Genomic DNA, 16,762 nt, shown 5'->3' with positions numbered 1-16,762 from the left:
AAATTCTTTTTTTACTCAATGTTGGGAAAGACTTTCAAAGTGTAGCACGGAATGCAGGAGGCATTGAAGCAAAGATCGACAAGGACAAGAACATACAGACATTTCCCTTTGTATGCACATGACCCAGCACAGTCAGAAGATAAAAAATGAGTTGGGAAAATATTGGTAATGCATATCAAAGACAAACCACTAATTCCTCTATTTGTAAAAGTTCCTGGAAAATGATAATTCAAAATCCAATAAGCCAATAAGAAAATGATTATAGGTCATAAATACATAATTCCTCAAAAATAAAAATGGCTGTTAAATGTATGGAAACATGTAAACACAATAATAAGAGAGATAAAAATTAAAATTAGACAGACTTATATTTTACTCATTGAAATACAAAAGACCAAAAAATTTGGCAGTGTAGTCCGCGAGAGGTGGAGTGAGACAATGCACTCACACACGTTTCTGGTGGGACCGAAGGTTGACAGAGCCCTCGGGCTGGGCTCTTTGCAACATGTATAAACACGTACGACGTGTCACACTCTTTCTCCCTCTCTAGGAATTTCTCCCCCATCTAGGAACTTTTCCTAGAGATACATCTGTTCATGTGCAAGAGACATATATACGAAGTTAGTAAACGTGGGATAATTTGCAATAAAAATATTGGTTAACAGCCAAAATGGCCATCAGTACTGTACAAAGTATGGTCCGTCCGTACAGTGGAATACCATGTAGCTATATCAAAAGAGCAAGAAACCTGATGTGGAAGGACCTCCAAGATACATTAAGTTAAAAAAAAACCAGAGTGCAGAATAATGTGCATTTGTATGAGAAGGAATAAATATACATTCATATACATTACATGTATTATACATAATATAACATGTATTATATATTTGGATACAAACACATCTATATATGCTTGTTTTAGCATTAAATAACTCTGGAAAGAATTTGAGAAACAAATAACGGTAATAATCATATTTATCTTTGAGCAGAAAGCATAGATGTCTAAGAAAACGGACTGACAATTTTCTTTTTTTAAAAAAATATATTTTATTGAGTATACTATTAAAGTTGTCCTGGTTTTTCCCCTTTTGCCCTCCTCCACCGAGCACCCCCCACTCCCTCAGGCAATCCCCCCGCCATTGTTCATGTCCATGGGTCATGCATATAAGTTCTTTGGCTACTCCATTTCCTATACTGTATACTTTACATCCCATGGCTATTCTGTAACTACCTATTTGTACTTCTGAATCCCTTCACCTCTTCACCCATTCTCCCCCTCCCCCTCCCCCTCCCATCTGGCAACCTTCTGGCCACTAACTTTTTTTCTCTTGCTTTTAAGACTCTCTCTTTATCTTTAAACTTTGGCCTTTTAATAATGGTGTGTCTCGGAGTGGGCCTCTTTGCATCCATCATAACTGGGACTCTCTGCACTTCCTGGACTTGCATGTCTATTTCCTTCACCAAATTAGGGAAGGTTTTTTTCACTATTTTTTCAGATAGATTTCCAATTTCTTGCTCTTTCTCTTATCCTTCTGGGACACTTCTGAGGCAAGTGGTGGATTGCTTAAAGTTGTCCCAGAGGCTGCTTACACTGTCCTCATTTTGGGGGGTTCTTTTTTCTTCTTGTTGTTCTGTGTGTGTGTGTGTGTGTTGCTTCCTTATGTTCCAAATCATTGATTTGATTCTTGGCTTCATCCATTCTGCTGTTATTTCCTTGTAAATTGTTCTTTATTACAATTAGTATATCTTTCACTTCTGCCTGTGTCTTTTTTATGCTGCTGAGGTCCTCACTAAGTTCCTTGAGCATCCTTATAGACAATTTTTCGAACTCTGCATCTGACAGATTGCTTATCTCCATTTTGTTTAGCTCTTTTTCTGGAGTTTTGATCTGCTCTTTCATTTGGGCCATGTTTCTTTGTCTCCTCGTTGTGGCAGCCTGTCTGTGTTTGTTTCTATGTATTAGGTAGAGCTGCTTTGACTCCGTGTCTTGGTAGTGTGGCCTAATGTAGTAGGTGTCCTGTAGGGTCCAGTGGCACAGCCTCCCCTATCGCCCAAGCTGGGTACTCAAGGTGTGCCCTTTGTGTGGGCAGAGTATACCCTCCTCTTGTAGTTGAGCAATGGTTTCTGTTGGCAGATCAATGGAAGGGATTTACCCAGGCCAGTCAGCTGCAAGGACTGATGGTGACCACTGACCACCAACCTCCACCCTCCATGGAGGATCAGCTGTGCAGGGGCAGGGTGGTGGTGCTCCACCATGGTCTGTAGCTGTCCACTGGGTGCACTGGCCCTGGGGTTTCCTGGGTGGTGCAAGCCAAGGTCAGCCCCTGCCTGTGTTTTCCCCGGGGCACCCTTCCTGAGCTGTAAAGCAGTCTGAAATGGCTGCTACTTGTGCTGGTCTTGGAGATCTCCAGGTGAAGCCAAGCTGTGACTCTAATCTGCTGGGTGCTAGGGCTCACTGAAGTCAGCTGTTACTTGTTTGATAAGATTAGGAGCCAAGATGAGCCATTCTTATGGAAAAGCAGCTTGGGTTGGCCTGTAGGTTGGGTGGGGTGGAGCCTCTGTGGATCTCCAAGGCAGGTCACACAGTGTTAGCCAGGTTGATAGAGTCTCAGATATGGCTCCAGCCTACCAGCTCTGTGGGGGGAGGACTCAGGAAGGGGACAATGGCCTCTGCTCACCCCAATGCCAGAGACTTCAGTCTCTCCCTGTATACCACCGGTGCCATTCAAGCTGCCACCCCAGTGCTGGAGCTCAGAGGGAGCAAGTATGAGTAGGTGAGTCCGTGTGTGGGTTCTCCAAGAGGAAATGCTTAGGGCTCCAGCAGCCTCCTCCACTGACTCAATCCCCACTGGTTTTTGCAGCCAGAAGTTGTGGGGACTTATCTTCCTGGCACTGGAATTCTGGGCTGGGGGGCCTGGTGTAGTAGGTCTGGGACTCCTCGCTACTGAGATATCCCTCCCGAATTTTTATCCACGTGGGTGAGGGGCCAACCCATTCTGCATCTGCGCCCCTTCTACCAGTCTGGATGGATGTGTTTTCTTCAATTCTGTAGTTGTCAGACTTCCATTCAACTCGATTTCTGGTGTTGCTGAGCCATGGCTGTTCTATATTTTAGCTGTAATTTTGAGGTGGTTGTGTGAAGAGGCGAGCCTTGTCTGTCTATGCCACCACCTGACCAAAAGCTGGAAATGACAATTTTTTTTTTATTGTTATTCAAGTCCAGTTGTCTCCATTTTCACCCCACCACACCCCGCCCCCACCCATCCCTACCTCTCACTCTCAAACCTACCCCCTTTGGTTTTGTCCATGTATCCTTTATACATGTTCCTTGATGGCCCTTCCCCTATTTACCCCATTATCCCTCTCCCCCTTTCCCTCTGGTTACTGTCAGTTTGTTCTTTTTTTCAATGTCTCTGGTTATATTTTGCTTGCTTGTTTGTTTTGTTGATCAGGTTCCACTTAAGGTGAGATCATATGGTATTTGTCTTTCACCGCCTGGCTTATTTCACTTAACATAATGCTCTCCAGTTCCATCCATGCTGTCGCAAAGGGTAGGAGCTCCTTCTTTCTTTCTGCTGTGTAGTATTACACTGTGTAAATGCAGCATAGTTTTTTGATCCACTCATTTATTGGTAGTTTCATATAAAGAGTTTTATGAGCAACGGATGTTAGTAAGTCTGATGTTTATACAGTTAACCCTTGGACAACGGGGGTTTGTACTGCTTGATTCTAGGTGTAGGCAATTTTTTTAGTAAATAATTACATTTTCTTTTCCTTAAGAATTTAAGAGTAACACTTCCTTTGCTCAAGTTTACATTATTGTAAGAATACAGTATATAATGTATATAACATATAAAGTATGAGTTAATTGACTGTTTGTATTATCACTAAGGCTTTTCAGTACACTTTTAGTAAAGTTTTCGGAAATCAGAAGTTATATGGAGATTTCCAGCTGTCTAGGGGATTGGAGCCCCTAACCCCTGTTTTGTTCAAAAGCCAGAATGAGTAGTTCCGTATACGCTGTGATGATGGTTACAGGGACATTCTGGGGCATATTTACATCTTTGTGTACTAAGAGGTGTCCAGGAATAGCTAGAAGGTTTCTGACCGCAGGTCCAGTGACTCTGGACTCCCTGACCACCTGACCCTATCATGTGGACCCCATCTGATAACTTTCCGGAGGTCCTCAGCCTGGACTTTGCTGACTCAGCTCATTGCCTTCTGTGGTCAGGTGGCAAATAGCGTGGGCTTCTCCAACCTCATGCTCACAGACAGCACCCTCCCCCGCGTGTTTTCTTTTCCATTTAACCACAACCTTTTGGATGGAAACTGTTCTCACGGTGCTTCATGCTGTCATCCATGCCACCTTCTCCTCCTACCCTTTCTAATGTGTCAGTTAATGCCAGTGTTTCCTGTCGATTTTCTGTGTGGATGATCTATCTGTTAATGTAAGCCAGACATTAAATTCTCCACTATTGTTGTATGCTGTCAATTTCTCCCTTTATATCAGTTAATACTTCCTTGATATTTTTGGATGCCCCGATGTTGAGTGAGTAAATATTTATGAACATTATATTTTCTTTTTGGACTGCCTGCTTTATCATTATGTTCTTCTTTGTCTTTTGTTCCAGCCTGTGTTTTAAAGTCTATTTGTCTCATATGAATGTTGCTACTCCATCTGTATTTTCATATTGTTGCATGAAATAGTTTCCCCTTCCCTTCACTTATAGTCTGTGTGTATAATCTTGCCCATAAGAAACTCAAAAGTGAGTTTCTTATGGGCAGTACATAAGTGGGTCTTTCCCCCATTCATTCAGCCACCCCTGTGTCTTGGATTGGAGCATTTAGTCCAGTAACATTTAAGGTAATTATTGGTAGTTAGGTATTTATTGCCACTTTGTGCATTGTGTTTTGGTTGTTTTGGTAGTTCTTTTGTTCCTTTCTTCTTCTCTTAGTCTCTTTTTTTAAAACTTGTGGTTTAATTTTTTTTAGTGTTATGTTCTTGTTCTTTTCTCTTTATATTTTTGTTTATTGTGTGCTTTTGATTTATGGTTATTACCATAAGGTTATATATATATATATAAAGTGGATAGGCATTTAAGTTCTGGCACATTCTAGAAGTGCTATATTTCATCCCTCTGCCCCACCCCCCATGTTTTTATTTTGATGTCATAGTTCAGATCTTTTTGTTTTGTGTATCCTCTAACTACTTATTTTAATTACAGTTGATTTTGTTATTTTTGTTTTTTTAACCTTCGCACTAGCACTTCTGCTGTTGATTCACTGCCTTCACTTTATTGGCCGTTGTCGGTGAGTTTTTTCTCTCACATATGTTCTCTGTGATTATGGCCTTTTCTTTGCCATTTCACAAAGACCTTTGCCATTTCTTGTGAGGCCAGTTCCATGGTGGCGAACTCCTTTAGTTTTTGCTTGTCTGTGAAACTCTTCACCTCTCCCTCAATTCTGAATGATAACCTGCTGGTGGGATATTCTAGGTGGTCTGTTTTCCTTCCTTCAGCACATGAAATACATCCTGCCACTGCCTTGCCCCTGCAAAGTTTCTGTTGAAAAGTCAGCTGATAGCCTTATGGGGTTTCCCATTTATGTGACTTGTTTTTTCTCTTGCTGCCTTTAATATCTCTCCTTATCTTTATCCTTAGCCATTTTGATCATAGAATGACCTGGTGTGAATCTCTGTGGGTTCCTCTTGTTTGGGGCTGTCTGTGTTTTCTGGACCTGATGTCTCCTTCATGCCTGAAGGTAGGGAAGTTTCAGCCATTACTTCTCCAATACATTTTCTGCCCCTTTCTCTTTCTTTCCTTCTGGGAATCCTGTATGTGAGTGATAGCCTGCTGGATGTTGTTCCAGAAGTCCCTTAAACTATCCTCATTTTTAAATATCCTTTGTGCTGTTCTGATAGGGCAATTTCCACTATTTTTTTTCCACATGATAAATCCTAATACAGTCCTTCCGTATCCTGAAATTTGCTTTTGATTCCCTACAGTGTAGTTTTTATTTCAGTTATTGTATTCTTCAGGTATGATTAGTTTTCTGTTATATTTTCTATCTTTTTCTTGAAGTACTCGTTGTGTTCCTCTATTCTTCCCCTGAGTTTGGTGACCATATTTATGACCAAATTGGAACTCTTTCTTAGATGAATTACTTACCTTCATTTCATTAGCCATCGTTTGAAGTTTTGGTCTTGTTTTTTTTTTCATTTGAAACATATTTCTCTGTCTCCTAATTTGTTTGACTTTTCATATTTCTTTTTTATGGAGCAGCTACCTCTCTTGGTCTTGAAAGTGTGGCTTTGTGTAGCAACAAGCCCTGTGCAGAGTGTGTGTGCCTGTGGCTTTTGCAGGCAGCTGGACCTGGAATGGGTGAGGGCTCAGGTGTCCCCCAGCCTGTGCTCTGCCCTAGTGGTGGTTAGCTAGAGCTGAAATGTGCCTGGGCTCAGGTTACCTAAGGTGTGTAGCTTGAGGCCACTAAAGCAGGGCAGGTAGTTGGACAGCTGGCTGGAGCTGAGTGGACTGGGGACAGACTGGCTTCAGGTGAGCTCTGGTAGAACAGAGTTAGAACCTGAGTTGGCACAGGCTGAGGTGTTCCAGCGCACATGGGTGTGGGGCAAAGCTTGCACCATGGCTGGCTAGAGCAGGTTTGGGCCAGGGACCTCGGGCATGCTGGGGTCATCCTGCAGGGTGGCTAGAGTGTTTCGCCTGAGCTCCCAATCATCTGTCCAAGGGTAGTAGGAATATAAACAATGGTTCTCTTTGGTGCCTTACATGCTAGAACATGCCAGCAGTTGCCCACGTGTTTAGCAGATACTTTATGGTTAGTGAATGAATGGATTTCCTTCTTGGATAGTCTCACTGCCCTTGAACTGCTGTTTGTTTACTGTGCCCCAGGCCAAGCAGTACTACACTGGGCCCCTTGGGAACCCCTTCTTCTGCAAGTCCCCACATCTAGTGTAGGGTTTCCATTTTTATTGTGTGGTCCCTCTGTCATTTGTTGCAGACAAGCCGTTCAATCAGCACTTACTCCTCTTCAGGAGGAATGGCTCTGTATGGCGTTGCACATTTAGTGTGTCTGTGGGGAGAGGAGAGTTCAGGGTGTTCCTGTGCTGCACCTTAGACCCACATCACTCTCCAGGCTTTTTCTTTAGCACAGGATAACACGTGCAGGTTCACCTTTTCATCCCAGTTGATATAAAAGTGTACCAAATTAATGGTCCAAGTCTTCCTGCATCCTACTACCCAAAATCAACGACTTGTTTCACTGTTTCTTCTGAATATTTTATTAGCTATGACTATAGTCTTGAATAATAAACTTATATTTTTAATTTTTCATTATTAGCAACAGGATCAATTATTTCCCCATATAAGATATAAAAAAATTGATATTGGCTGATAATTGGGAATGATCAGAATGGCAATTTATACAAGTGTGGTTAATATATTAAGACATTCAGAGGAAAATATGGACAATATGTAAGAGCAGATGGATGATGTGAACAGAAAGATGAAACCTCTAAAAAAGCAGAAATGTTAGAAATAAAAACATTGTGACCTAAAGGAAGAATGCCTTTGAAGAGCTCATCAGTAGATTAGATGCAGTCTTTGTAGAATCAGTGACCCTCAAGATTTGTTAATAGAAACTTGTCAAATGAAAAGCAGAAGGAATACCATATTGAAAAACAATCAGAACAGAATGTTCAAGAGCTTGGGATAATCACAAAAGGTGTTGCATACATGTAGTGGGAATATCATAGGAGGAAGAAAGAGAATAGGAAGAGGAGAACTTTCTGATTTATTGATAGGCACCAAACCACTGACCTAGGGAGTTTTGAGAACACCGAGAAGGATAAATTCAAAAGTAAACAAACCAACCAAGCAACTAACCAACGTTTTCAATTCATTTTGGGGACAGAGTATTGTTTTATATGATGTTATAATGGCAGATGCATGATGTTTTACATTGGTCAAATCCATTGAACTATGCAGTATGAAGAGTGAATGCTAATAGAAAGTATGAACTTCAGTCTATAAAATGTATCCGTATGGGTGCATCCATTTAAATAGATGAGCCACATTAATGGAAGATGTGAGTGATAAGAGAAACTGTGTGGTAAATTGAGGATGGGGAGTGGGATTGTATAGAAACCCTCAGTACTTTCTGAGCAATTTTTCTTTAAATCTAAAAGTGCTCAAAAATATAAAATCTATTAAAATGAATAGGCAAACCAGTAACTGGATCAATGTTCACAATACAAATAACTAACCAAGGACTCATTCTGCATATATAAGAATTCCTACAAATAAATGAAAAAAGGTAACAAAACAAAAATGGGAAAACTTTAAACAGACACCTCAAAAAATGGAATTACCTAATAAGCTCATGAAAAGATGCTCAATCATTGGTCATTTAGGAAACGCGAACTAAACCACAAGCAGGTACCACTCCGTGTCCATCCGAATGCGTATGATCACAGACTGGCGATGCCATGTTTGGGGGGAGCTCCCGGAGCAGCTGGAACTTGTGTGTGCTGGTGCCGAGGATGTGAAATAGCACAACTGCTCCGGAAAAGAGTTTGGCAGTTTCTCAGAGTTTATGATACATCCTTGACCTAATAATTTCTCTTCAGGTTATTTATCCAAGAAATAAAAATATACATCCAGGAAAAGACTTGATTAAGTACGTTCCCAGCAGCTGCGCTCACAATAGCCCAGAATGGAATGCCACCTGTGTGTCTGTCACTATAAAAGCAACCTGCGTGCACGCGTGCAGATTTATAAAGGGGCGGGCTGCTGATATATGCGTGCAGTGACATGGGCAAATCCCGAAATACTATTCTGAGTGAAAGAAGGAAGGAACAAAAAGTACATCTTTTCATCTTAACCATAGGAAGTCAAAGGTCAGGCAAATGAGCCCTTGGTGACAGAAGTAGGAACAAATGCTGTCTCTGGGGCAGGAGGAGTGACTGGGAGGGACATGAGGGAACTTTCAGAGGAGATGAAACTATATCTTGATTGGGGTCTGAGTCACGTGGGTGTATTCACTGCCAAAGTGCATAGAACTCGTGATCTGCGCGATCACCCTTTCTTAATTACACCTCTATCAAAAATGTTTAGAAGATGCAACATTTAAACTTAATATATTTATTTAGAGAATATGTGACTTAGAAATTTTCTGTGATCAGATTAATAAATGCTGAGAGCTGTTTGGAATAAAGGGCAAATCTGACGCAGATCCTGTCCTCAGAGAACATGGGGTTGAATAACACTCCTTGCAAACCACAAGCAGATATCATGAGGGATTAGAGAGCGTCCGGGGAGGGAGAGTCAGGGCAAAGGCAAAGAGCCAGAATGAGAGAGAGCATGTGAAAGGAAACACAGGGAGATAACATACCTCAAATCTTAAATATTCCCTGATGCTGATTTACCTAGTTACAAAAGTTAACTTCGCACTGCCGAGTTTGAACATGGTAAAATAATGAACTTTTAAAGCTGGTGTCACAAATCTTACAAATGGGGATTTAGCACAGACTCAACTTGAGAATCATCATTTGCTCCTTAACTAATTCATTTATTTAGTCAATTTTTATTTTGCTAGGGAGACCATCTAAGGCCTGCCAAAATCAAGGAAGACTGCTGCATGCGTTCTCAATTGCACTTTAATTTGTTTAATTTATAGAGACAGATTGCAGGGGAGTGACCACAGTAACTTGTCAAATATGTTATTTTCTTGCAGTTTCTATCAAGTGCGATGATGAAAGAAATTTCGACTTTTCCTGCACTGCTATCATCTGGTGTTGAGGGTGGGATCCTACAGAAGAGGGTGCAGTCCTGTACTCAGAGTTGGCAGAGCTCCCTGGGGATGGGGGGAGGCTGTCCTTTAGACTGTGCTCTCAGTGTTTGCATAAAGGGACTGTCTTAAACCTCAGGAGCAGGACCATTATGTTAACTTTTAATTCTGGAGCCAGAGGACAGACATGTTAAGAAAACCTTCCAAACTGACAGGGACAAAGTCATATCTCAAAGTCACATCAGCTGAACAAAGCCAGACTCTGAATTAGGACACCAGACTGCTCCCCGACATCTCCAGGGGTTCCTGAGGAAGGCTTTCTCCATGTTCATCCACCTCAGGGGTGTCCTGCAGAGCCCTCTGGAGAACTAGCCTCAGGGTCTGTCGCCGCTTCCACCATCTCTGCCTAAAAGAGCCAACGAAGAAGTAAATGACGGGGTTGGCACAGCTGTTGAGACAGGACAAAAGAATAGCAATCAGGTAAAGACGAAAGAAGTCATCAATATCTTCTTGAAACCAGACTATGAGGAACCAGTGGATGCCGAAGGGCATGCCACAGAAGAGGAAGACCAGCACTGTGAGGCCGACAGTCACGTAGAGCCTGGTGGGCTGTACCCGCTGGGAGCCACACAGCAGCCTGGTCAGCAGAACCAGGCTGGAGCCAGAGAGAAGCACAAATAACAAAATTAGCCAGGCCACAGTGATGAAATCCAATGCGGGACACCAAAAGTGATGTACATTCCTATTCAGGAAGCCACAGTAGTTCCCTTCCACGATGCTCAGCAACAGGGACATGGTCCAGAGCAGCACACACGTGACAGCTGACATGTGTCTGGGGCGGCGGCAGCGGTACCAGATGGGCCATGTGATGGACAAGCAGCGCTCTGTGCTAATGGCGCTGAGAAAGCTCAGGCCTGCGATGTAGGCAAAGGCTGACACAATGACGAAAAATTCCGGGAAGGATTTGGAGATGGAACAGAAGAACATGATGAGTTTCTCCAGGGCATGCAAAACAGAGCAACAGAGTAAGGTGACGTCAGCTGCTGCCAGGTTGAGGATGTAGACGGAGAAGGCGTTCCTCCTCATGTGGAAGCCCAGGAGCCAGAGCACAATGGAGTTTCCTGCCAGCCCGGCCAGGGCAATGATGATGGTCAGTAAGTTCAGGATTATGATCTCCATACCCAGAGTTTGTGGGTGGGGCTGTTCACTTCCACTCACTGGTGTGAGTTCTGTGATCCAGGTTGTGACAGACGGCATCACGCTGGGAAACCCTCCACTGGTGATGCTGGAACAGAAACAAGACCTGAACACCTAGCGCATGAGCACTGAGTCTCAGGGCCACCCTGCTCCTGGGAACTACTGTCCCTGCTACTGGGGAGGGAGATGGAGTTCGCAGTAGTGATTAAGTCACCGAATTTCACTGCCTTGGAGCCCTGAAAGGTGCATTCAAACCTAGTTCTCTCTGACTGTTAGAGTCGAGGCTCTTTCTACTATGACACAGACCCTCTACTGAGTGAGTATATTCTGTGGTCCAAACACCTCCAGGCACAGCCCCAGGCCATCTCGTATCTGCAGGAGGCAGTAGGAGAAAAGCCCGCACAGGTTGGGTGGGATGACAGGAGGACTCTGACCGCAGCACTACTTCTGCCCTGGGACTGAGATGTCCTATAAAGGGCTGAAAGTTGGAAGCACTAGATGTGACCTGTGGGCTGTCTCAGTGACGGAGATGTCCATCCCCCATAAAGGAGAGCATGATGTAGGGTTGTAAAGGGTACACAACCTCTTGCTGTGAGGTGTGTGGGTGTGGCCAGGCCTCTTGGGCTAGAGGTGGCCAAGTGTGTCATCTTCATGCAGACAGGAAGTGCTTCTGTTCAGTGGTGTGTCCTACTATGTGTGCCACACAGGTTACGTCATGCTTACCATGGGTTTCTTCTTAGAGCAGTGAAAATCGTAAACACAAAATGCTTATCAGTCACATTGTACTCCCACTGTGTTAAGTGAACCCTACATTGCATTCTCAAGACATTTATGATGATAGCGTGAGATTATTCCAAAGAAGTGACACCCAATAGGGGTACAAAGAGTCAAAGAAACTGAGGAGGTGCAGTGAGAGCTTGAGACAATCATGTGTGTGTGTGTGTGTGTGTGTGTGTGTGTGAGAGAGAGAGAGAGAGAGAGAGAGAGAATGTGAGTTCAAAAAAACCAAGAGTTAGTTTGGTTTAGGAGGGCAGGTTTAGGAGATCAGGGGAAGAGATGGATGTTTTTTCTTTTACTATCAAACATCATTTCTATCTCTTCTGCCCTCCACTGCATCATGGGGGGACCAGTCTGCTTGCCCCACCACTGTGCTCCCTTTCTCTTGGGCCCCTGGCTGCGCTCAGGTGACACTGATGGGTGACTGGAGGGCAGTGGGAGGGCGACTGGGGTTGTAACTTCCTGGCTCTCAGCTTCAGGTGGTCAGTTGGCCAAGGGGGTGCTATTCTGCCCAAACATAGTCCTTTGTCTGGTGGCTTTTCGTATGGTCACAGTGACAACCATGGCTACAGCCACAGCTGTCCCTGAGTTCTGGTAACTTGTCTTTCCCTTTAACCTTCAGGACGTGCAAGTACAACAGCTCCTAGTTATGATTTACATTGGGGGCCTCCCCACCCTTTATCGATTTCCCTCAGCCTTGCTCACTCCTTCATACACAGTCCCTTCATTACGCTCTTCTCATTAACCTCATTATGTCGCTCCCTGTATATTCTCCTAGGATAAACCAGATAGAAGGATACAAAAAATTAATGAAAAAAACTCCCAAGCCTTTGAACAGTAAGCTAATCTATGAAACCTGAGGTTGTTAACAACTATTTAGTTTTGAAAACAATGTCAGTGAAGCAGAGGGGAGCTGGTGGGCCCCGTGTGGATCTCCCACAGTCTATGCTACCAGCACCCAAAGCTTCTCTGAGCAGGCTTCCCGTCTCTGGACTCTCTCAGATGGATCCCATGGCTCCCTGCATCCCCCATTCAAGGTGCAGTAGTGAGCATGTGGACTCAGAGGGACTAAACAAAACTGCAATTGAAAGAAGATGGTTCAGAACTGACTCTTACCTTACTGCCATCTTGAAGTTCAAGGGTGAGAGTAGACAAGGAAGAGCTTCCCAGGGAGTGCCGAAAACCAGAAGGTGCTCTTCCAGCCTCTGGATAGGAGGTGCCTGCAGGAGCAGGAGCGAACCCTGAAGACCAGAAGAGGCTTATCAAGAAGCTGGACAGCCCCCGTGATTTCCTGCACCAGGGGCACTGGCAGATGAGATTCTGGAGATGTGAGGCAAGGGCATCACGGGATGGTTCTCGTTTGCCCCAGCTCCAATGACTTATCTCTTCCTCTCTGCATCTTACCCACTCTGGTCCCCCTCCCTGTGAGGGATGGCTGTCCTGGAGCCGGCTGCTGTCCCCTGTGAGCCTGTGCAGGAAGCCCACCCACCAGGGAGTGTGACCTCCATAGCTGAGGAGGAGTTTGCTTAGCATTCAGACCCCTGCATGGCCTGGCTCATCTGGCATTTCTCATTCACTCACAGACGTATCGTACGCACTTTAGTTTATTTCAGAGGACACCAGAGTGTATAAAATGAAATGTGAAGTTTTTCCTAATCTTGTTCACTAGAGCAACTGATGCATACAATTCCCATTTCTCACTCTTTTACAAGTTATTTATAGCTTAGCATAATGAAACTACGTTTCCAGTTTTGATTTATCAATGTCAACAACTGTGTATATTATGTTTCCTCATAAGAGGTAAGGAATTTAGCACATCACACACACCTTTCTCTCTCTCCTCATCATGTTACATAGATTATTTTCAGATGATCTGGGGACAACTAGGATTTTCAGCCTTAGTCTCGATGACTTCCTTTCATGTGCCCATGCTGCAGCCAAATTGAGTTACATGGCATTTCCTTTAATAACTTAACTGTGAAGCATTGGAAACAATCAGAAAAACGTATTCACTCATTTCCGCATTTACCCACCTCTTCTGTGGGCCTGTGCCATGCCAGGCAGTGTTGCAGACAGGGAAGATGCAGGGATGAATCCCACACGGGACTATGGCCCGACATTCCAGACGAGCTGGGAGAGCTCACCCTGGGAATGAGTGTTGTTGCAGGAGAAGAGATTTGCGTCTCAGCTTTAGGGCCTCTGCCCTCTAAACCTCTGGTAGAAGAGGAAGACCCAGCCAGTGCAGTTGTAAGAAGCAGCTAATGAAGGATGGATAGTGGAGGAGAGCACAGTATCCTGAGGCTGAACTGAGAAACTGCTTGGAGAAGATGAGAGTGAGCGTAGCCTCAATCTGACTTGGGAGACGGAGTAAGATGAAGACTAAGAATCGAACTCAGGATATGCAATACATAGCCATTGCCGATCGTGCCAGGCATGGATCCAGTGGATGGTGGGACTGGAAGATTGAAAAAGCGGGTTTAGGAGAGAACGGCAGGTGGCGGATTGTCCTCCTGGAGAAGAACCCACACGATCAACTGACAGTCACCACGGCGAAAGACCGCTCAGAAGGATGGCTGGGAGCAAAATTCCTCCACGGAAATCAACAGCTTTCGTATATGTTAAAAATACTAGAACATGTAGTAAAACAAAACCCCAACTAACTCTGGAGAAAACAGGATGCAATGAGAACTGAGCAGCGCTAATAGGTATGAGAAGCTGTTGTAAAGCAACAGTGAAAACAATAATCAGATGCTAACATACAGACAGGCAGAGAGAGCGATGGAGCTGGGTGGAAAGTCTCAGAAATCAAAGTAAGTGCATAGGGAATTCAGTCTATCATGAAGGGGCTGTTTGAGAATGAAGGCCTGGAGATGAAGTGTTTGATAAATGTTATGGGAACCTGGGAAGCCAGCTAGAGGAAAACGTATTAAGCATTATACCTCTCATCTTCCACCCTGTTAAATTTCAAATGGACCATATATTTAAATCTGAACAAGAAAATCATAGAAAATTTAAAAATAATAAGAAAACATTTTAACCTTGGATTGGAGAAGGTCTTTCTTTTAAAAAAATAGTTTTTAAATTTTTTTACTGTATTTTAGTGTAAGGGGAAGGGAGGAAGAAAGAGAGAGAGAGAAACATCAATTGGTGGACTCCGGCCTTCTGCCGGTGCCCCAGTTGGCACAGAGCACAGAGCCTGCAACCCCAGCCTGCGCCCTGACCAGGAATCGAACCAGCAACCCTTTGATTTGTAGAGTGGTGCACAACCAAGGAGCCATGCCAGCAAGGGCAGCATGGTCTTTCTAACCATGACAGAAAACTCGGTAACCATAAGTGAAAATATTGATTTAAAAAACTATGAAAAATTGAAAATAAGTTTTCTGCACAGGAAAAGCACCATCAGCAAGTCAAATAAACAAGCTGGAAAAATATTTATAATGCATATTTTGGATAAATTAATAATATAGTGCATAGTATATCAATATCTATATCTGCACCTATAATCTTCTAGACGTTATTTAAAAGATCCCTAACAACGATAAGGAAATGACCAACTTGGTTCCAAGATAACTTATGTTTCTTAAATATGGCAAAAAAAAATGCTAAAACATACACATGATGATGAAGGGCAATTGATACTCCCCTGAGCTATTTTCTCCTTCAGATTTTCATTCACCCCATAAGCCTACTACCGCCCTGTGTTCCGGGCGGGCATGGAGAAAATGGCACTCCCCTGCCATCAGCCGTCCCAAGCGAAACTTCCCCCGAAAGCGAGGCCGCTCATGTGAGACTTTTCCCACCGACCCACACTGGTAAAGACGCTGCCAAAATGCTGCGGGTTTAGTTAGGAGGCATTAACATCTTATCTCAGCAGAAACAGTTCTCTAATCTTCCCATTTTTAGAAGATTTTATCAAAAAAATTGGAGCAGAGTAGGAAGTTCTTTTGTGCTGTCCAGAACCTCAGTGGGTTTACAGTGCGTGTTTTTTCTCCACCGATTTTCAGGAAGTTTTACACTCTATTTTTCAGGCAATGCCATTGATACTTAACACACACACTTCTAAAATCTAAGCATGATTAGTATTGTTAACCTGTAAAGGAGTTTACTTCTCGCACGTGTATGCAGATCAGGAGAAGACCATGGCCTTTCTGAGCTGACGCCGCCCTGACCTTGCTTCTGTGGAGAAAAGCGTGCCCCTTCCTTCCCAGGAGTCACCGTCCTGTGCCTGCACAAAAGGTCAACCGGTGTATAGTATTTCATCTCCTTCCCCTCCTTCACCTTTGTTTCCTGCGGTGAACAGACTGTACAACTGCCCCCAGAAGCCTGCCCTCCTCCTGCACAACGGCAAGACCTTAGAAAGCTTCAGCCTCCGTTTCCTTCTTCTTAACCTAGTGTGTTCCCGGACTTCCTGTTCTACCCCAAGGAATTAAGCACATCGTTGTTTTGAATAGCCAGCATTTGTTCAAATGCACTCCCATAACCACCGATGATGTTGCTCACCTTCCTGTTTAATACGGTAAACCCTCCACTTCTCAAAACATTTCTTGAGAAGTTATTTTTTAATTGATAGCCTACCGATGGTAAATGCTCAGTTTTTCTCTGTCTGAAGATATCATAGTTTCACATTCATTTCTAAAGATGTTCTTTTAAGTTGGAGCTTCCAAGGGGGACAGTTTCCTTCCTCCAGCGCGTTAGAGACCCACCATCTTTGCCGCCAGTGTTACTGTTGTGGGACCAGCCATCGGTCTGGTTTCCTCTGTGTACCGTGATTCGTCTTTGCGCTAAGAGCTTTCCTTTCCCTTTGCCATGGGGCACGTCTGCCACTATCTGTGTGCGGCTGACTTTTCATACCACCTTTCAGGTTTGCGGAGTTTCCTGGGTTTCAGGTTTTCTGCTGTTCTCTCTCCAAATATTGCACAGTGGTGGGTGAAGAACACAAACTCGGGAGCCAGGCTTCTTGGCATTTCCTTGGCAAGTCTTGGACAAG

At 43.8% G+C, this 16,762-nt stretch overlaps 1 protein-coding gene across 1 annotated transcript; it reads right to left on the bottom strand.

Moving 5' to 3' along the window:
- Positions 1-9,722: 9,722 nt before the first annotated feature.
- Positions 9,723-12,969, bottom strand: MRGPRX2 (MAS related GPR family member X2). Its single transcript, XM_024559015.3, has 2 exons — positions 12,892-12,969; positions 9,723-11,086 (listed from the first exon to the last, which is right to left on the bottom strand). Exons 1-2 carry the CDS (start codon positions 12,900-12,902, stop codon positions 10,069-10,071), a joined length of 1,029 nt encoding a protein of 342 aa, XP_024414783.2. The 5' UTR covers positions 12,903-12,969; the 3' UTR covers positions 9,723-10,068.
- Positions 12,970-16,762: the final 3,793 nt, after the last annotated feature.

Source organism: Desmodus rotundus, chromosome 5 (genome assembly GCF_022682495.2).
Source record: "Desmodus rotundus isolate HL8 chromosome 5, HLdesRot8A.1, whole genome shotgun sequence".
In the NCBI taxonomy this organism is placed as follows: domain Eukaryota; kingdom Metazoa; phylum Chordata; class Mammalia; order Chiroptera; family Phyllostomidae; genus Desmodus; species Desmodus rotundus.
The sequence above is the reverse complement of the archived record's forward strand: the minus strand, read 5'-3'. Positions and strand labels throughout refer to the sequence as shown.